We start from the raw sequence: 21,694 nt of genomic DNA, 5'->3' as shown, positions 1-21,694 counted from the left end.
TATAGGATAGGATAGTAACCAAGACTATGGTACTGCCATCAAGATAGATAGATCAGACCAGAATAGCCTACCTAGTGGCTCAGTTGTTTGAGCATAGGTCCATACACCAAAAAGGTTGCGGGTTTGATCCCCGTTCAGGAGGGTATGAGAGGCAGCTGATTGAATAGACCCACACACACTGGGGATAAAGGCGGTCCAGGAGAAAAAAGCATATCCTTTTAAACACTTGCTGAAATAAGTGGATATCTACAGTACAAAAATATGAGCTTTGAAATACATACTTTAAGCCACATACAGGAATTAACTCAAAGTGAATAGTAGTCTTAAACTTTATATAAAATTTGAAGAAAACATGTCTTAGATATGACACCAAAACCATGATCCAAAGAAGAAAATAATTGATAAATTGGACTTCATTAAAATAAATAACCTGTGTTCTTCATAAGAATGAAGAGACAAGCCACAGATGAGAAGATAACTTTCAAATCATCTGTTACAGCCTGTGTATCTAGACTCTATAAAGAAATCAAAATGGAGTAAGAAAACAACCCATTTTTAGAAATTGGGAAAAGATTCTGATAATCTTCTTCACCAAAGATGATACTAGTCCTTTGGAAAATGCAAATAAAAATCTCAATGAGATACTACTGCACAACTCTTAGAATGGCTAAAATGTAAGACTGACCATACTAACTCTTGGTGAGTGTGGAGCAACTGAAATTGAGTGGAAAAATGATACAACCAATTTAGAAAACAATCTACCTGTTTTTAAAAAAGGTAAAAATACATCTACCATGTGATCCAGCCATTCCACTTTTCTAAGTATTTACCTAAGAGAAAAGAAAGCATATATCTGCACATATACATATATATGCAAATATTCATAGCAACTTTATTAAAAATTAGAAACAACCCAAATGTCTATCAGCAGGTAGATGGATAAACAAATTGTGATACATCCCTACTATGGAATACTAAGCAGTATAATGTATATGGAATACTAAGCATAAACTATTGATATCTCTAAAAATGAATCTCAAAAATAATTAAACTGAGTAAAAGAAGGCACACCAAGAGCATCCTATATAATAAAAGGCTGATATGCAAATTGTCCCCTCGACTGAGAGTTCGACCAGGAGTTCAACCAGGGGCAGAGCCAGCTCGCCAACCACCCACAGCCCCTCCCCCCGGCTGGCCTGGCCTGATCGGCCCCGATCGGGGCAGGTTGGCCGGACCCCACCCATGCACGAATTTGTGTACCAGGCCTCTAGTATACAATATGATTCCTTTGACATGAAATATCAATTTCTTAAAAAATGCAAACCACAGCAAGAACATTGGTTGCTTGGGTACAGGAGGGGCAGGAGGGAAGGATCTGTAAATGTTTTCTAGGGTACTAGAAAACATTTGAAGGTTATTATCTTGATGTTTTCATGAAGCTTTTCAGTCTCAGTTGACTCATCTTTGTAGACCATAATGTTTTTTTGAGATACAATTCACGTATCATGTAATTTACCCTTTAAAGTGTACAATTCAGTGGGTTTACTAATTTTGTACAGTTGTATAACCGTCACCACTGTTTAATCTAGCAATTTATCATCACCCTAAAAAGAAACCCTGTACCAATTACTCTTTCCTTTTTTTCTCTCCAGTTCCCCTAGTCTTAGGTAACCACCAATTTATTTTCTGTGCTATGGATTTGCTTATTTAGGACATTTGATATAAATGGAATCATACAATATGTGACCTTTGTGACTGACTTCTTTTGCTTACCATAATGTTTTAAAGGTTCATCCATGTTGTAGCATGTGTCAATACTTCATTCTTTTTTATGGCTGCACAATATTCCATTGTATGAATATACTATATTTTGTTTACCCACTCATCAGTTGGTGGACATTTAAGTTTTTTATGCTTTTTAGCTGTTATGAAGAATGCTATTTTGAATATTTGTACACATTTTTGTGGGTTTTAATTCTCTTGGGTCTATAAAAGTGAAATTTCAGGGTCAGATGGTAACTTTGAGGAACAGACCATAATATTTTAAAAAGTGCTGATATGGTCATGGTTAGCTTATAGCAAATTCTGCTCAATGGAGGATACTGTCCATCCTCTTTTTCATATTGAAATATGTAAATATTTCAGCTCACATATTTTCAGAGGCATTGTCTTATTCTTTTCCTCAGAGTAAAATTTGAGATTTTCAAGACAAAACTTGAAAATAAAGTGTCTCTGTGATTCTTTTGAATGTTTCACTGAAACATAATAGTGCTCTCTATTTTACTTATGTAACTCATGCCCTGAATACCCAGTTTTGTTGTATGAGCTATTTTTTTCCTCCTGTGCCTGTCTGAGTCTGCTCAGAGGCAAATGACCTCAAGCTATTTTTAACCTCATGTTGATTTGGTATAAATTTGTGTGCTGTGTGTGTGTGTGTTTTTTTTTTTTTTTTTTTTTTTTAATATCCTGTGTTCTATGGTCAGGGTGCATTGTTATTTTGGGACAAATACATTGACTGTTAATATTTATTTGCACTCCTTTGCATTTTACAAACAAAATGCCTCATGCTGATGTTGAAGCTACTTCTCAGCTTCCATTCCTTCAGGTTCTTATATATATTAAATGTCATAACAATTTATATAATTATTAATGCAGACTATTGATAGTATGAGCTTGGTGATTGATTTTTTCTTCTAGTCAAAATTTTCAAATATTTAATTTTTATAAATTAATTATATTGAACATAAAGATCACTTTGAGAATCTTTTCTGCGAGCAAATGTTGTGGAACTTTTATCTAGTAAGGGAATAATAGTGTTCTTCCTATCTATAATAATAAAAGTGTAATATGCTAATTAGACCTGACAGCCAAATGACCTTTGGGATGAAGCCGTGGCGGCGGGGGCTGAGGCAGAGCCGGTTAGGGGCAATCAGGCAGGCAGGCAGAGTGGTTAAGAGCGATCAGGCAGGCAGGCGAGTGGTTAGGAGCGTTCAGGCAGGTGGCTAGTAGTTAGGGGTGATCACGCAGGCAGTCAGAATGGTTAGAGGCAATCAGGCAGGCAGGCTAGCAGTTAGGGGCATCAGGCAGGCAGGCAGAGGCAATTAGAGGCGATCAGGCAGGCAAGCAGAGGGCATTAGGGGCGATCAGATGGGCAGGCAGGCGAGTGGTTAGGGATGTGATCAGGCAGGCAGGCAGGCGAGTAGTTAGGAGCCAGCGGTTCTGGATTGCGAGAGGGTGCAGGCCAGGTGGGGGATACCTCTCCTCCCCTGCACGAATTTTGTGCGCTGGGCCTCTAGTAGTTTACATAAGTGACTAGATGGGGCTGCTTATACTTTCTCACTTAAACTACATTGTAGACCACTTTTCAGACTAGAAACCAGTGATATCTAACTGATGGAGACTGTTACTAGAAAGTAAAGGGAAATAAGTGTGATATGGTAAGAAATACAAATGGTAGTTAAATGGAAAGGTGCATTTTTTCACTGGTGTATTGAGAACTCTTATTGCTTTTAGTGTGAATGTCATTTTTTTGTTTCTCAGATTGGATGTTAGAATTCATAAAAAAATTAACAGTGTTGTCAAGAGGCTGTGAGGTCTTGCACAGTGCTAGGAGTATAAATTGGGGTAACTCTTTGGCAAGGGTAGTTTGCTCTGTCTAGTGAAATTTAAAATGAAGAAAATAAACTGATGGACACAATAGATCCAGAGACATAGAAGCATGGAACAGACTGACAAATCTCTGAGGGAAGGCAGGGATAGGTGGCTGAGTTGGGAGAGCTTAACCAAAGAGCTTACATGCTACAACTGTATAAACCATGGACACAGACAGTAATGTGAAGGCCTGGAGTAGTGTGTTCTGGTGCGGGGGTGGAAGAGGTCTCTGGGGAAAGAAAGGGGGCATCTGTAATACTTTCAACAGTAAAGGTAAGTAAAAAAATAAAGTCTTCATTGTCTCGTATAAGTATTGCTACACCAGCCTTTTAATTTTTTGATACAATTTTCATGAAATATCTTTTCCATCCCCTTTACTTTCAGTTTGTGTGTGTGTCTTACTGTCTGGAGTGAGTCTTTTGTAGATAGCACTTGTAAGGATCTTGTTTTGTTATGCATTCAGCCACCATATGTCTTTTTTTTTTTTAAAATAAATCTTTATTGTTCAGATTATTACAGTTGTTCCTCTTTTTCCCCCCCATAGTTCCCCTCTACCTGGTTCCCACCCCACCCTCTGCTCTTACCCCCCCCCCCCGCCACTGTCCTCATCCATAGGTGTACGATTTTTGTCCAGTCTCTTCCCGCACCCCCACACCCTTTTCCCCCCAAGAATTGTCAGTCTGCTCCCTTTCTATGCCCCTGATTCTAATTTCACCAGTTTATTCTGTTCATCAGACTTTTTATTCACTTGATTTTTAGATTCACTTGTTGATAGATATGTATTTGTTGTCACAATTTTTATCTTTACCTTTTCTTCTTCTTCCTCTTCTTAAAGAATACCCTTCAGCATTTTATATAATACTGGTTTGGCGGTGATGAACTCCTTAGCTTTTTTTTTTTTAATCTGTGAAGCCCTTTATCTGACCTTCAATTGTAAATGATAGCTTTGCTGGGTAGAGTAATCTTGGTTGTAGGTTCTTGCTATTCATCACTTTGAATATTTCTTGCCTCGTGTTCCTCCCTTCTGGCCTGCATAGTTTCTGTTGAGAAATCAGCTGACGATCGTATGGGTACTCCCTTGTAGGTAACTAACTTTTTTCTCTTGCTGCTTTTAATATTCTCTCTCTGTCTTTTGCCCTTGGCATTTTAATTATGATGTGTCTTGGTGTGGTACTCTTTGGATTCCTTTTGTTTGGGGTTCTCTGTGCTTCCTGGACTTGTAAATCTATTTCTTTCACCAGGTAGGGGAAGTTTTCTGTCAATTTCTTCAAATAGGTTTTCAATATCTTGCTCTCTCTCTTCTTCTGGCACCCCCATAATTTGGATGTTGGTACGCTTGAAGTCACCCCAGAGGCTTCTTACACTGTCTTCATATTTTTGGATTTTTTTTGCTTTTTGCTTTTCTGGTTGTGTGTTTTTTGCTTCTTCATATTTCAAATCTTTGATTTGATTCTTGGGATTCTCTAGTCTGCTGTTGGATCTCTGTATATTATTCTTTATTTCAGTTAGTGTATGCTTAATTTCTAGTTGGTCCTTTTTCATATTCTTGAGGGTCTCACTAAATTTCTTGGAGGTTTCTAGAAGATTCTTGAGTAACCTTATAACCGTGGTTTTGAACTCTATATCCAGTAGTTTGCTTTCCTCCATTTCTGTCATTTGTGACCTGTTTCTTTGTCTCCGCATTTTGGTTGCTTCCCTGTGTTGATAGAGTGGCTTTGTGTGCTAGGTGTCCTATAGAGCGCAGTGGCTCAGCCTCCCCAGTTACCTGAGGTGGACACTCTTGGTGCACCCCTTTGTGGGCTGTGTGCACAGTCTTGTTGTAGTTAAGCCTTGATAGCTGTTGGTACAACTGGGAGGAATTGACCTCCAGGCCAATTGGCTGTGAGGATCAGTTGTGTCTTCGAAGGGAGAACTTCTGTGCTGTAGACACCCTTATGGGGCAAGACTTGCTTCATTGGGGCTTTGGTGCTCACTGAGTCTGTCCCCTGAGTGTGTCTCTTATGGACATGAAGAGTTGTAATCTGGATGGTCTCACTCTGACCACTGGGTACACTGGATCTCCAAGGAGGTGCAAAGTCAGCCACTGCCTGATGCCACCCAGCAGGAGCTACAGAGAGATTTGCAGATTTTTCCTCTTTGGGGTTTGGAGGTGCCCAGATGAGGCCCAGCTGTGAATCAGTGCAAGCTGCTGTCCAGCCTTGGGCCTTTTTTTGGAGGCTCTGGGGCTCTCTGACCCAGCTGCAGTTTGTTTGGTTTTAGATTGCAAAAGGCCAAGCCATTCATATGCAAAAGCCTCTGCACACAGCTTGGGTGGGGTTGTAAATTGGGTGGGGCGGGGTTTCAGGGAATCACCAGGGTGGAGCAAACAGCAATGGCTGACCAGCAGCCCTGTCTTGAAGAGTTCCCCAGGTCTCTGTGTCCCGTGGCACCGTGCAGGAACAATGGTCGCTGCAAGCACCTCTGAGAGAAAGCTGCCCTCGTGTTCCGGCCCTCGTGTTCTGGCCCGATGCCAGACAGTTCAGTTTCTCTCAGTATGAGTCTGGGTGCCCAGAGTCTTGCCCGGAACTGGAGTTCAGAGCAGTCTGGAGCTTGTGTCTCCTTCCCGATTGAAAAAGACAACAACGTACCCAGTTGCTAGCCCTTTTCCACACACGCCTCCATACCTCCTCACTTCACTTCCGCACCTCCTCCCAGTCTCAGTGTGCTTTTCTCTTACCTTCCAGTTGTATAAATTCCACTCAGCCAGCCTTCCCGTGCTTCTGGATGATACCCGTTTTGTCTTTTAGTTGTAGTTTTGAAGTGGTTGTGCGAGGCAGCAAGTTCAGGTGTTTTCCTATGCTGCCATCTTGGTTCCTCCTCCACCATGTCTTTTGATTGGAGCATCCTATGTAATAAAAGGGTAATATGCAAATAGACCAAATGACAGAACAACTGAACAACCAATCAAAGTGTAATTTGCTAATGATATGCTAAGGCTGCTCAACCGCTCGCTATGATGTGCACTGACCACCAGGGGGCAGATGCTCCAAACGGTAGGCTAGCTTGCTGCTGGGGTCTGGCCTATCGGGACTGAGCGAGATAGGTCGGACACACCCTGGAGCCCTCCCACGGTCCCTCCCCGGCTCAGTTGTGCACTGGTGGGGTCCCTCAGCCTGGCCTGCGCCCTCTCACAATCTGGGACCCCTCAGGGGATGTCGGAGAGCCGGTTTCAGCCTGATCCAATCCCAGAGGCCACTCCCCTTGGGAGGGCACCAGATGCAGGGCTCATGGCTGGCGAGCGCTGCTGCGGGTGGCAGGCACAATGGGACCAGGATGAGCAGGAGCAGCAGGTAGGAGCTGCAGGTGGCGTTGGACTGTGGGTTTCAGCCCGATCCCTGCAGGCCACCCAGAGGGACCCCACCTGTGCATGAATTCGTGCACCCAGCCTCTAGTTTAGTATATTTGCATTTAACATATTTGATGACAGACATGTACTTATTTCCATTTTATTATTCATAATAGATGCCCGATGCATGAAGATTCGTGCAAGCACGGGCCTTCCTTCCCCTGGCTGCCGGCAGCGCCTTTGCTCTGGCTGGAGCCGCCTTTCCGCTCTGTCCTGGAGCCGCCTTTCTGCCTTCACACGCTGCCCAGAGGCCTGGAGCTGCTGGGGTGGTGCAGAATGCCTGTGTCCCGCCCCGCCCCCAGCTGCTCTGTGCCTGTGTATGCAAATTAACCCTCCATCTTTTTTGGGTTAATTTGCATAGTCACTCATGATTGGCTGGTGGGCGTCGTGAAGGTACGGTCAATTAGCATGCTACTCTTTTATTACGTAGATGTTTTATCTTTCTTCAAGAGCCTTTAACATTTCTTGTAGTACTGGATTGGTGGTGATGAACTTCTTTAGCTTTATCTTGTCCAGGAAGAATCTCTTTGTCCGTTGATTCTAAATTATAGCTTTACTGAGTAGTGGCCTTGGTTGTAGGTTCTTGCTTTCCATCACTTTGATGTGTTTTGATATGTCCCTCTGGGTTCATCTTGTTTGCGATTTTCTGTGCTTCCTGGACTTTTACGTCTATTTCTTTCACCAGGTTAGGAAAGGTTTCTGTCATTATTTTTTCATGTAAGTTTTCAATTCCTTGCTCCCTCTCATCTCCTTCCGTCATCCCCATGACACAAATGTTGGTATGCTTGAACTTGTCCCAGAGGCTCCTTACATTGTCCGTTGGTTGCTAGGTCTGACCGAGACCACAGTGGAGGATCTGCTGTCAGGGGTCAATCCCATGGAACAGAACTCACATCAGTGGGACCCAGGAACGTGCCAAGTTCATCCCTTAAGTGTGTTGCTCATCAGGTGTTTGGGTGGTGCTTCGACATGGTGTGAAGCTGGATGCACTAGCTCTGGGGGTTCCCTGGAGGTGTAGGCCAAATCATCCACTATCAGCGCCCTATCTGGGGCCACCAGACATGAGCAACAAAGCCATTTTCAGATGGCTGCTAACTTTTGCTGGGCTTGAAGGTGTCCAGAGAGACTAAGCTGCAAACTAAAGCCAGTTGCCGCTAATGCTGTGCCAGGGACCACTTAGCAAGAGGTAGGGGCCATGCTGAGGCCAGATGCTCCTTGAGTTTTGTGAACCTTGGATAGATTTTTGGAAAGTTCCAAGTATGAGCCAAGATAGGCCATTTATATGGCTGGGATGGGCCTGCATGTGGGTGTGGCGCAGTTTCAGAGAATTGTCAGCACTAGGAACACTGTTAACCTGGTTGATGGGGACTCAGATATAATGACCGTCTGACGGCTTTGTGTGGGGAGGATTTAGCAAAGAAACAATGTTCTCTGCCTGTATTTCTGCCTTGGAGAAAGCCGCCTCTCCAACTCTTGCTGGACAATTCAGTTCTTCACCATATGTCACTGGCACCTTTCGAGCTGCTGCCCAGCTGGGGAGCTCTCAGTGAGTGAGCCCAAGTTCATGAGGACCCTTTAAGAGGAACACCTAGGACTCTAGCAGCCCTCCATCTCTCTCAGCCACAATCTCTGCTGATTTTCTTTTTTTTTTTTTTTTTTAAACTTTTTATGTCATACTTTATGCAGACCCTGAGCTTGGTGTTCTAAGAAATAACTTTTGGAAACAAAGTAAGTTCATTAATTGGTAATTTTGAATTGTGATTTTTGTGCAATGCCATTAAACTTGCTGGGTTAGGTTTGAATGTTAAATTATTCAAAATCATGTTTGCTGGAATTTTACATTTGGATATCTGCTGGTAGGCTACAGTTCTTTATAATCTGCTGGTGTTTTTACTGTCAGAAGTTACCGGAACTTATCTTCCTGGCACTGAAACCCTGGGCTGGGGAGCAGGGTGTGGGGCTGGGACTCTTAGCTCCTCAGGGTGTTTCTCCACAGCCAGATTTCCCTCCTGGTTTTTAACCACTGCATGTGGGTGTGGCACCAGCTCATTCTGTGTCTGTGCCCCTCCTACCAGTCTTGATATGGCTTCTTTGTATCCTGCGTTGTAGAACTTTTGTTCAGCTAGATTTTAGGCGGCTCTGAAAGATGTTTGTTCTGTACTTGAGTTGTACTTTTGATGTGGTTGTGGAAAAAGCAGGTACCTATTCGCCATCTTTTGTTTTATTTTCTTAATACCTCATCTATGATGTTATTTTACATGTATCAAATAATAAAAATGTTAAGAATATAAAACATATAACACGTATGCTATGCTATTGTTGAAAAGAATGATATGAGTATGTGTGTTCTGAATCAATGCATTCCTTTCCCCCTCCATAGCATTTATTACTATCTAACATACCGAGTTTTCTTTTTTGGAGGCTGGGAGCATGTATGTCTCTCTCTTCCCACTTGAAAATGAAATCCATTGGGGCAGAGGGTTTTGCTTTGTTTTGATATTTTTATTGATTTCAGAGGAAGGAAGAGATAGGGAGAGAGAGAAACATCAATGATGAGAGAGAATTATTAATCGGCTGCCTCCTGCATGCCCTCTACTGGGGATCAAGCCCACAACCTGGGCATATGCCCTGACCAGGAATCGAACTGTGACCTCCTGGTTCATAGGTTGATGCTCACATGGGCCGGGCTGAGGTTTTTTGTTTTTTAAAATTATGTTCACTGCTATATCCTAATAGTTCCCAAAAAGTGATTGGGACATAGTACATGCTCAACAAGCATTTGTTAAGTGAATGAATGAATCTGTGTTTGTGTTACAAAACCTAGTATGTATATATACACAAATACATATTTAAAGATCTGGAATTCTACACACCAAATTAAACTGCTAGTAGGTGAGTAGAATTATGGGTAGGGGTTGGTCATGTCTGAGTGAATAGAGGATATATTACACTTTGTGTAACACATTGTGTATTTTTAAATTATATTGGAGGAAGTCTCTTGAAAAATAAGCAAATGGTAAAACTGGGAAAAAAGCAAAAAACAACATGCTAGTATGGGTCTCCAGATGTAAGGGTCAGTCTGGAGTTGAGGGCTATGAATACTTTAAGACCTAAGATCATGTGCTGAGCAACTGGCCAGGGCTAAAGCTTTATCATTCTTAAATTTACTTCCATAATACCCTTGCAGGATTATCTACCTAAATTTTCAAATCTGTGCCATCACTTTACTGCTTAAAGTCCATTCGCACAGGGTCCATAACTTAATATACAAAGCCTTCTGTTTTGTGTCCCTATTATTATCTATACTAGGGGCCAAGTGCACGAATTTGTGCACCTTGAAAGGAACTGTGGGCCACGAGGCTGTGGTGGGCACAGGGGTGGGTCTTGGCCCATTTTCCACGCCTGCACCTGGCTCCTCCCGCCATGACCACCCCCCGCCCCGTCCCCTGTCTGCCGGCAGCCCTGCTTCCACCACCATTGCTCCCATGCGCTGACAGCGCTGACCCCACTCGCACCCGCTGATGGCGCAGAGCGATTGGGGGCCGGCACCAGCAGCAGGTGTGAGCGGCAGTGGCTGCTGCCCTGATCACCCCTCAGGAGCAGGGGGACGTGGAGAAGCCCTTGGGCAATCAGGGCCAGCAGCCGCTGCTCACACCTGCTGACGGTGCTGAGTGGTTGCCAGCAGCAGGTGCAAGCAGCGGCTCCGGTGCCAGCTGAGGGTGCGAACAGGGCCGGCGCCAGCTGCAGGTGCGAGTGCTGGGCGGGACCGCGGTATGTGGGAGCAAAGAATTTTCGGTAACCACCAGAGGCTTGCCCCAATGACAGTGACGGGCACCCCACCTTGGTCTGGCGCTGCTCACCCCTGCTCACCTGCTCCATCATCCTGCTACGGCCAATGCCCGCCATGTTTCGCGTTCTGCTGCCGATGCCCACCATGTTCCATGCGTGCTCCCTGGTGGTCAGTACACATCATAGTGACTGGTTGTTCGGTTGTTCCCCCGTTCGGTCTATTTGCATATTAGTCTTTTATTATATAGGATTATATAGGATATTAATTTTTTTTGTTTCATTTAAACTTTTAAAACAAAACAAAGAGACCTGAATATGACTGGGGTTATATACTTGGTTGGGTAGAGTAAGGTAAGTAGTGTTCTGTGGAACTCTCAAAATATCTGGTGTACAGATAAATAAAATTTAAATTATTTCAGAAATGATTTGTTTTTTTCATCTGTATAGTGATTCTTTGGTCAAACCCAACAGGCACCTTCCCTGCACATACCTCCCCACCACCACCAACATCCTTTTGATGATAATAGTATTTACAAGAATGGTCTTATCAGACATTCCTGCACTGCTTTAACACAACTTTGACACTGCCCCTTTCTGATGCAGCGTCTAACTAGGTCAAGAGTCAAGAGAAGTATTTTATAGATATCTGTCTCCACTTTGTGGTGATGGTGCTTTTTTTGTTTGTTTGTTTTATTAATTCTCACCCGAGGATATTTTTCCCATTGATTTTAGAGAGAGTGAAAGAGAGAAGGAAAGACAGAGAGAAATATCGATATGAGAGAGACACATCGATTGGTTGCCTCCTGCACTGTGCCCCGACCTGGGGCCGGGCTGGGAGGAAACTGCAACCAAGGTACATGCCCTTGACCGGAATCGAACCTGGAACCCTTCAGTCTGCAGGTTGATGCTCTGTCACTGAGTCAAACCAGCTAAGGCTGATGGTGCTTTATTATAAGTGTGTAAATACATCTGTTTTATTCAAATCTTAGATTATCCTGTAGTGAAAATGTGGATGTCATTAAAACATAGAATTATAATGTTGATCTAAATGATTGACTGTGCTTAGGACAAAAGTCTGTGATCACCTTTGTCTCATGCTTTTATTTCAGAAGGGGGTGTCACTGGTCAGAGGCATGTGGATATGAGTTCATTGTTAAGAAAGGAGTTCAGCCGTTGGCCTGTTGTTTCTATATGAAGGAAATTAAATTTCACAGTATTTAAGTTTCCCCCATTCCCTGTTCATGCACTTGACAAACTTCTCTTCATAAAATTGGGGAAACCTATACCTTAGTTTGAGCTGCTGAATTTTGAAGTATAAAAATTATTCCTTTTTTCAATATTTCTTCCTCCTGTTTCCTCTTTTTCCTGTTCTTAAAACTATAATGTAGTTTATTTCTGTTTTTATTAGTTCTGGCGCAATTTGGACCACACGATGATTATACAAGATTTTAGACCGTTTCTAAGTAGCAATGCACTGGACCAAGATAATAGAGCCAATGAGAGAGGTCACCAAACTCACACTGACTTCTGGGGACCAAGTCGACCTCCACGGCTGCCAATGACTCGGCGATACAGATCGCAAGGAAGCACTCGTCCTGACAGATCTCCAGCAATTGAAGGGTGAGTGCACAGTTGTTGTTTTAAGTTCTTTTTAAGGGCAGTTTCAATGAAAGATATATAGCCTTAATCTAATCTTTATCATGTTCTCATACTTACTACCTTTGTGGACAAGATGGAGGTATATAGACAGAGTGAAAATGAAGCTAAATGAATGTCTATACTCAACTCGTACCATGTAACAAATGATGAATAGCTAAAGGGTAATAAAACTAATGATATAGGTCTCTGGTTAACGTTTTTATTAATGTCTCAGATTAATATAGGTCTATCAAAAACTCAGAAGCTAATGAAAGGGATATCAAATATATTGGATGACATTAGGATTCAAAAAGACCTCAGCAGATTGGAGCAATGGACTTGATATGAAATTTAATAGGAATAAACATAGAGTCTTGTGACTGCCAAAAACAGTCAAGCAACAAATGTCTATTGAGTCTTTCATGCTACAGCATTTGTACTAGACACGGGATACATGTGAGCAAAACACCATTGCGTGGTGGCTCCTTATCTCATGGATCCCATTTACTAGGGACAATAAATACTTTTTGAAAGTATTTTCCTTATGCATAGGACTGTGTTCATGCTTTATCTGCTTATTTCATTTAATCCATATGAATTAGTAGCTGCTATTGTTATTCTCATTTTACATAAGACTCAGAGAAATGAAAACGGGATCAGTGGTAGATCTAGGACTTGAACCCAGGGATATCTCAATCTAGAACTGCACTATCTGATACAACAGCCACTAGCCACATGTGGTTATATCAGTTTACATTAAAGGATAGCTCAAAATTCCTCAGTCACACTAGCCACACTCTAACCACTGAGCAACTGGCCAGGGCTAAAGCTTTATCATTCTTAAATTTACTTCCATAATACCCTTGCAGGATTATCTACCTAAATTTTCAAATCTGTGCCATCACTTTACTGTTTAAAGTCCATTCGCACAGGGTCCATAACTTAATATACAAAGCCTTCTGTTTTTGAATCCTCCCAAGCTCTGCAGCCTTCTTTCCTGTTGCTTTTGCATTACAGTTATCAAGCTGTTTCATGCTTCTGTATCTTTGGTTAACCTGTTTTCTCTGGCTGAAATACCTCCATTGCTTTTTTGACCCAATTAAATTGGTCCTTTACTGAATTCAGGAAGTCTCCCATGACCTCAAGACTGTATCAAATGCATTTTCTTTGTGCTCTCCTCAAAGCACTTATGTATTCTTACACCATAGTTCTAACTCTACAAATTGAAGTTATATTTATTATTAACTAGCATTCAGGAAGCATACTGTGCCAGATTTGAGAGCCAAATTTTTTCACGAGCCGCGGTTTGCCGACCACGGGTCTAGCCTATTACTACATTGTCCCTTTGACTAATAGCAGAGTGGGAGAAAGATGTAAGCTGCCTTTTCCCAGATGTCCTTTACAGATATCATTACCTTAGTAACATGAAAGTAACATAAAACCTGATTTAACGGTGGCTTAAACAAGAATTTTTTGCTTAGATTTAACAAATCTGTAGGTAGCTGGCAGCAGGTTAGTTCAGTGTCTGAACCATGCTAGTGTTGGATCTCTGTGATTCTCTTGGTCTTTCCCTCATGCTTCCTTAGGGCTTCAGGCAAGAAGAAAAGGGAAAGAAATAGCACGAGCTTATTTATCCTTTATTTTACATAATTTTTTTAAGGAAAGGAAAATCTTTTCCACTGTTCCACTCCCCCTATATGTCACCTGTCCAGAAAATTGTACTCACTGGGTACTTGGTCACATGCTCCCCAACCCCAGCTGTAAAGAAAGCTGGGAGAGTATGTATTTAGTAGTAGGTGTCAAGGGAGAAGGGTGTTGAGTGGATTTGGGGTCAGCCACCCAGTGTCTGCTGTTTAGGTATTTTATTAGCTACTTAAGCTAATAGAATAACTGGCATGTTAAATTAGATTAATTGTAGGATAGGGTTAACATTTATATTTAAAAATGTCTCAGGAATCTTCTGAGTATTTCATCTCATCACTTGTAAAACATATTAAACACGGGAACCTCCCCCTACCCCCCCCCCATTTTCTTTGATGGGTGTTACGAACTCAGTGATTTTGGCTCTAAATCAGTGTTTTTTTACATTTTAGACATTTAAATACTGTCTCGAATTTTTCCCTCTCTATCAACATTATTATTTAATGTTTTCATTAAATAGGCCTACCTTTTTTTTTTTTTTTACCTTAGGCATACTATGAAAAGAAGCTTCATATTATTACCTGTATAAGTAAACATGATTGACTATTCAGTAGTTTTTTCCCCTCCACTCATCTCTCTTGCCAAGTAAAAACTGTGTTCTGCTATAGGATCAGAAAATGTCAGATATTACTTTCTAAGGCTCTTTGACAGTTAGAGCATTAGGCATGTTACCCATTTCTCACCATTGGGTCCTAAAAGCTCTGCTGGAAGGACCTCTGATAAAAAAAATTCTAAAAAATCTTTCTTGAGAGTATTACAGATGTCCCACTCCCCCCCATTGTCCCCCTCCACTGGGATCCCACCCCACCTCAGGCCTTCACCACTATTGTCTGTGTCTATAGGTAATGCATATCCTATGTAATAAAAGGCTAATATGCAAATTGACTGAATGGCAGAACAAAAGTCGCTATGATGCACATTGACCATCAGGGGGCAGACGCTCAACACAGGAGCTGCCCCCTGGTGGTCTTTGCAGTCCTAAGGGTGGGGTGCGCCGCTCAGCCAGAAGCCATGCTCACGGCTGGCAAACACAGCGGCTATGGCAGGAGCCTCTCCCGCCTCTGCAGCAGCTCTAAGGATGTCCGACTGCCAGCTGAGGCCCGCTTTCTGTGGGGAGTGGACCTAAGCCATCAGTTGGACATCCCCCGAGGGCTCCCGGACTGCGAGAGGGTGCAGGCCGGGCTGAGGGACACCCTCCCCCCATAAAGCACGAATTTCATGCACTGGGCCTCTAGTATATAGATAATAGTGAAAAGCCATAGTGACTTGGAGAAGGGGTTGGTGGGATTGGTCAGCCATGGATATTTGTAGAGTACTTTCAGTAGTCTGTTGTCTAACGTAATTTTTTCTTTTCCAACAGGATAATACAACAGATCTTTGCAGGGTTCTTTGCAAATTCTGCAGTTCCTGGTGGATCCCCTTTTACCTGGTAAGTAACTAATTGCCTTTTTTATTCTGCTGGAGTAGCATCATTTTAGCTACTTTAGTATCTGTGCCATGGTAAGAAAGAGGAAGAGCTGCATAGGTGAATACACAGATGCGATTGGCAGGCTGTCAGACTGCTATTATTTGCTGAGCCCAAACTTAATTAGAACTTTTAAAAAAACAACAACAAAACTTTATTCATTTTTAATCCTCACCCGAGGATATTTTTTCCATTGATATGTAGAGAGAGTGGAAGAGAGAGGGAAAGACAGAGAGAAATAGCGATGTGAAAGAAACACATCAGTTGGTTGCCTCCTGCACACCCCTGACCAGCGCCCGAGCTGGGGAGGATCCTACAACCGAGGTACATGCCCTTGACCAGAATTGAACCCGGGACCCTTTGGTCCATAGGTTGGCACTCTATCCTCTGAGCCAAACCAGCTAGGGTGAATTAGAACTTATTTTTTATTGTTCAGGCACACAAGGGTCATTCTGGTCCCCAGGTTGTGTAGGCATTGGATGTGTCTGATTCTGGAGTGTGCTGAGGTAGGGAATGAGTAGGGGGCAGTAGGTCCCTTCCAGGCTTGGTAACTATCTGATTTGTGGGTTTCTCCTAATCATATGGGAAGCTTTTATTCCTTAAGAATTTCTGAAATTGAAAACATAATGTTTTTTTTTTAAGTAAGAAGGTTCATCAGAAGAAATAAGACTATAATTACGTATGGTTGGTGTTGTCTCGACAATTATTTTGCTACTTCTGACTCTGCCCCCAAAAGCCTTTCTTTGCTTAGAGTGACCTCAGTTCATCCACACAGTTATTCCATTTTCTAACCTCTAGTTTCTCTAAACATATTCCCTCCATCAACCAGGGCCATGCACCAGCAGCTCCAAAGAGAGATACTGCCACATCTCTTTGGTATTGTTTTAAGTTGTGGTTCAGAGAGACTGCGATGGCCGCTTCTACTTGAAAGCTCCTCATTGTTCAGAACCACGGGTGAGGTCTGTTCCAGATTTTGTCCAGTCATGAGGGAAAAACTCTTAAAAAGCTGTTCCATCTATGTTTAATGTAAGTGGGCACAGAGAAGGTCAACTTTTCTTCAACAACAGGCAATGCATCCTTTTGTTCTTGTGTGTCATGTGGTATTTCAAGTGGCTTCACATTTTATTCCATTCAGTTTAGGAAAAATTCCTAGAGAATGGGGGACTATCTGGATAATCTGTTTGACCTTGGAAATACTGAGAACTTTTTGCCCCTTGATTTTAGAGAACTAGTGACTGTGCAGGTCTGAGAGAGCAGGATCCCTCTGCCAGTTTTCCTGTGGTGTAAGGCGGAGCCTGGTCACTTCATCTAATTCTGTCTGTCTCATCTCCTGTATAGGAGCGGGATGCTGCACTCCAACCCTGGGGACTATGCCTGGGGTCAAACAGGGCTTGATGCCATTGTCACCCAGGTGAGGAGCTGCCTGTTGAAGGTGTCTGTTCGGTGTGTCTCGTGGTTCCACAGACTTCCTGCTCTCCTTCTGCTACTTTCTGAAATGGCAGTCACTCTGTGTTCCCTCATATTTGAGCTTGTGGGTTTGCATTTTACTAATGATTTGCTAGTTTAGCTCAGTACCCATGTGTCTTCTAGATCTTAAGACCTTTTTTGAAGATCGCTTCACCTCCATAGGAAGAAAAGATTTTTCGCCCTGGCCGGTTAGCTCAGAGAACATCGTCGCCATACTCCGGGGTTGTGGGTTTGATCCCCGGTCAGGGCACATGGAATAATCACCCAGTGAATGCATAAATAAGTGAAACAACCAGTTACGTTTCTCTGTCTCTCCCTTCCTCTCAAAAAAAAAAAAAAAAAAAAAAAAAAAAATCAGTTAAAAAAAGCCTTTTCTTATAACAGTATTTTGAGTTTTTGGCCTCTTGTTCAGGTCTGTGAGGATCCTATTAACAAGTTACTTCACAAAAAAGGAAGGTCTAGTGCTGAAGCAGGGATTTCTGTCAGATGGAGCAAGTAGGGGAAGGAAGCAGAGAAAAAGGTATTCCCATACCATGGATAATTGTTTCCACTTGTTAATGTTAATTTTAATTTAATTGTTTTTTTCATTTCCCTTGTGGATTGCTGAGAATAGAAAGCATGTTGTTTATATCCAAATCTTATAGGCAGTATTTACCAATTTCTTGGCTTACCTTATGCTACTTTCCATACTCCCACCCTTTCCTTCCTTCCAGCAGAATGAATTTTTTGGATCAGTTAAGTATTGCTTTTTGTTAAGCTTTAGTTTTATTCATGATGTCACAACCCTTTTGCTGCTTCCAAAGTTGCTTTGTGCCCAAAGGTGGGCCTTGCAATGATAGGGTCTGTCTGTAGACTTACACAGATGTCACTCTGAAATTGTAAAGCATTATGAGTGTTATGGCGGCAGGAAAGAGGAAACCTGTGCCTCTCAGAGCCTTGTAGAAGTAAGAGCAACTAACATTTCTAATATCTGCACTGTTTGTTCTTGGCTAGAGCAACTCGTTACAAAGGGATAGTTAGATGTTCACCACTTCTTTTTCTTTTTTTGTAGCTTTTAGGACAGCTGGAAAACACGGGGCCTCCCCCAGCTGACAAGGAAAAGATCACATCTCTTCCAACAGTGACAGTAACTCAGGAACAAGTTGGTAGGTTCAATTTCTGTCATCTTCTGTTCAAAATTCCAGCACTTCCTGTACTAAGGATCTTCAAGTGAACCTATGGCACTCCTGCCATGGTGCCGTGTAAGGAAGGTGCCTATTCTTCATTAGGTACCATATGAGCAATCACCATGTGGTACAAAGATACATAAGACTTGATTTCTTAAAGAATTTACTAGGGGAAGCAAAACTCTCCAAATCTATAATAATAAAAGCATAATATACGAATTAGACCAGACAGCCGAACGATCTTCCTGACGAAGCCAGGGCCGAGGCAGCAGCTGTGGCTGCGAGGGCCAAGCCCCTTGAACGAATTTCATGCATTGGGCCTCTACTAATTAGATAATAGTGTAAAAAATACTGTTGAGCAGATGCTACTTACTGACTCTGGGGAGATAGGAAAAGATATAAATGAGAGGCTGGGAATTTTTTTCATATCAACTCTATAGTAGGTACATTAGAAACAGATATTCTATTTGTAAAAATTGGAGGAATTTTGATAAAGGACATTATTTTGGACTAGGAGTTTCTTTCCCCACATATTTAGAGTCAGATCTTAAAGGTAGGACGGGCCACCTTCGAGAGTCATTCTATTTCAGGAAAAGTATGAACCAATGTAAAAATGTTCACATGGCTATAGTGTCTGAATCAGATCTGACCTTATCAGACCTGAAATAGAATCTGGTGTGGGAGGTATGATTGGATAGGAAGGGTAGGCCTTGTTAGGCTGGACATTGAAGCTGTGGCAGAGTAGTGAGGGGTGAATATTCTGAGAGGAGGTAAGTTTTGTAGATCCTCAAATGGAGGGATAAGGGAATTTAAGTGGTCTGCAGAGTAGATTAATTTGGAGGTGGTGTCTAAAGTAGATTGGAAGGGGAAGAAGGCAGAAACAGGAATGTGAGGGGCTGTTGCAGTATCTAGGTGGGGTTCAGGTGATGGTGACAAGGCTGACAGGAAAGGGTAGATACAGAGGAGAAAGGCATTCATCACTGATTGCATAATCGATTGAAGGAGGGGAAAGGCTCAAAGATGATTCTAAGATTTTGCAACTACAGAGGTGGTGCTGGCATTATCAGGAATGTGGGATTGTTAACAGGCCCTGATTTGGTAAGGAGGTGATAGAATATTTTAATTTTGAATTTGTTGGTTTTTGAGGCACGAGCTGAGAATCTAAGTGAAGATGAGCTGGAGAGTGCTATGGAGAGTGCTATGGAGCTGGTATTAGGGGAAATGAGCAGGTACCAAAGTGTAGTATATATTTGTAGAGTTGAAGACCTGGGGTAGGGATCCTACCTGGGAGTCTGTTCCAGTAGACGAGGCATAAGATGTAAAAGCTAGAATTAGTCCACAGGTGGTAGGAACGGAGAGGAAGCAGTGTGTTTAAGTGGAAAGTCTTACTCCAACTGCCTTGAGTGCTGTGGCACACGGAGCGGATCCTGCAGGGGAAATAGACTGGCTGGTGCCCTCAGAGAAGGGGGCTTCCTGTCTCTGGACTTGGAGCCTGAGCTGCCCTAGAGCTTTGCAGTTCTGCAGCACCACCTCCTGGTACAGTTTTTAACTACAGCTTGTTCAGAGGGCTTTGGGCAGCTGTGTTGGAAGAGGATGCCTCATGTGGAAAATAGGGTAAACATGGCTTGAGATACTGAACAGGAACAGCTAAGACAACTGAGATGAGTCCCTTGATTGTGGTGGGCAGATTTCCAGTGTTAGGTCCTAAGAAGAAACTGCCAGAAGTCTTATCACACATTGGGAAGATGTTCCTGTTTTACCTAACAGTTAACCTAAGCCCTAGTTTATTTCTTCTATCCTTTTACATAGAAAAGTAGGTCTTACCAGAATAGGCCCATTCATCAATCCTCCTTTTTATATCCCAGTCTATTACCCGAACCCCATCCTATCTAATAAAAGAGTAATATGCAAATTGACTACCACTCCAAGACACAAGATGGCCACCACAAGATGGCCTGCAGGGGAGGGCAGTTAGTGGGCAGGTAGAGGTGACCAGGCCAGCAGAGGAGGGCAGTTGGAGGTGAGCAGGCCAGCAGAGAAGGGCAGTTGGGGGAGACCAGGCCAACAAGGGAGGGCAGTTGGGGAGGACCCAGGCCTGCAGGGGAGAGCAGTTGGCGGGGGGGAGGCCTGCAGGGGAGGACAGTTGTGGGTGATCAGGCAAGCAGGGAGGGCAGTTAGGGGTGACCAGGCTAGCAGAGAAGGGCAGTTGGGGAGACCAGTTCAGTAGGGGAGGGCAGTTGGGGGGTGACCAGGCCTCAGTGGAGGACAGTTGGAGGGACCCAGGCCTGTAGGGGAGGGCATTGGAGGGAACCAGGCCTGCAGGGGAGGGCAGTTGAGGGGGACCAGGTCTGCAGGGGAGGGCAGTTGTGGGCGATTGGGCCAGCAGAGAGGGCAGTTAGGGGTGACTGGGCTAGCAGAGGAGGGCAGTTGGGTGAGACCAGGCCAACAGGGGAGGGCAGCTAGGGGCAATTGGGCCAGCAGGGGAGGGCAGTTAGGGGCAATTGGGCCGGCAGGGGAGGGCAGCTAGGGGCAATTGGGCCAGCAGGGGAGGGCAGTTAGGGGCAATTGGGCCGGCCAGGGAGCAGTTAGGCATTGCTCAGGCTGGCAGGAGAGTGGTTAGGGCGTGATCAGGCTGGCAGGCAGAAGTGGTTAGGGGCAATCAGGCAGAGGCAGGTGAGCGGTTGGGAGCCAGCAGTCCTGGATTGTGGATCGGGCCTAAACGGGCGGTTGGACATCCCTCAAGGGGTCCCAGATTGGAGAGGGTGCAGGCTGGGCTGAGGGACCAACCCCGCCCCGTGCACAAATTTTGTGCACCGGGCCTCTAGTTTTGAAATAAAACTCATGCTACCTACCTGTCTCCACCTTGCATGCCTTTGTGTCTTTTCTTTATGCATTCCTTTGGTTGGTAAAGAAATTTGGCTCGTATTTTCTTCCTTCTTTTTGCTTGTTTACTTTAAAAGGCATTTCCTTCTCCAACAGATATGGGTTTAGAGTGTCCAGTATGCAAAGAAGATTACACAGCTGAAGAGGAAGTCCGGCAGTTACCCTGCAACCACTTCTTTCACAGCAGTTGTATTGTGCCGTGGTTGGAACTGGTGAGTACAGACAACACTTACCTGTGACAGGCATCTACGCCAGTCGCATCTTGTCGGGAATGCTGAAGCCTAAGAGTGTAGTTAATAGTTAATGAAGATTAGATTTTAGTCCCCGGCTAACTCTTAGTAACACCATTACTGTTTCTTAAATTACTGTCTGGCTATAAGTAGGGGTTAGCAAACCTATAGCCCACAGGTCACTGTGGCCCGCCATCTGTTTTTGTAAGTGAAGTTTTATTGGAACACAGCTATGCTTATTTGTTTACAAATGGTCTCTGGCTACTTTCATGTGGCATCACTGAGTAGTTGCGACACAGGTGGTATTTAGCCTGCAAAG

The 21,694-nt window shown here is 43.4% G+C and overlaps 1 protein-coding gene across 4 annotated transcripts in view; it reads left to right on the top strand.

Moving 5' to 3' along the window:
* Positions 1 to 21,694, top strand: part of RNF115 (ring finger protein 115) — a 79,726-nt gene that overhangs the window by 53,360 nt on the left and 4,672 nt on the right. For all 4 annotated transcript variants that reach the window (XR_013959428.1, XM_080648136.1, XM_080648138.1 and 1 more), the window contains 5 exons: positions 12,234 to 12,445; positions 15,525 to 15,593; positions 16,968 to 17,040; positions 18,148 to 18,241; positions 21,242 to 21,357. Coding sequence is in view for 3 of the 4 variants with exons in the window: in XM_080648136.1 (XP_080504262.1) it covers positions 12,234 to 12,445; positions 15,525 to 15,593; positions 16,968 to 17,040; positions 18,148 to 18,241; positions 21,242 to 21,357 (564 nt within the window). In the remaining variant the exon portion in view is untranslated. The remainder of the gene's footprint in view (positions 1 to 12,233; positions 12,446 to 15,524; positions 15,594 to 16,967; positions 17,041 to 18,147; positions 18,242 to 21,241; positions 21,358 to 21,694) is intronic.

This window comes from Plecotus auritus, assembly GCF_963455305.1.
Source record: "Plecotus auritus genome assembly, chromosome: 12".
Classification (NCBI taxonomy): domain Eukaryota; kingdom Metazoa; phylum Chordata; class Mammalia; order Chiroptera; family Vespertilionidae; genus Plecotus; species Plecotus auritus.
This window is presented reverse-complemented; position numbering and strand designations above follow the sequence as displayed.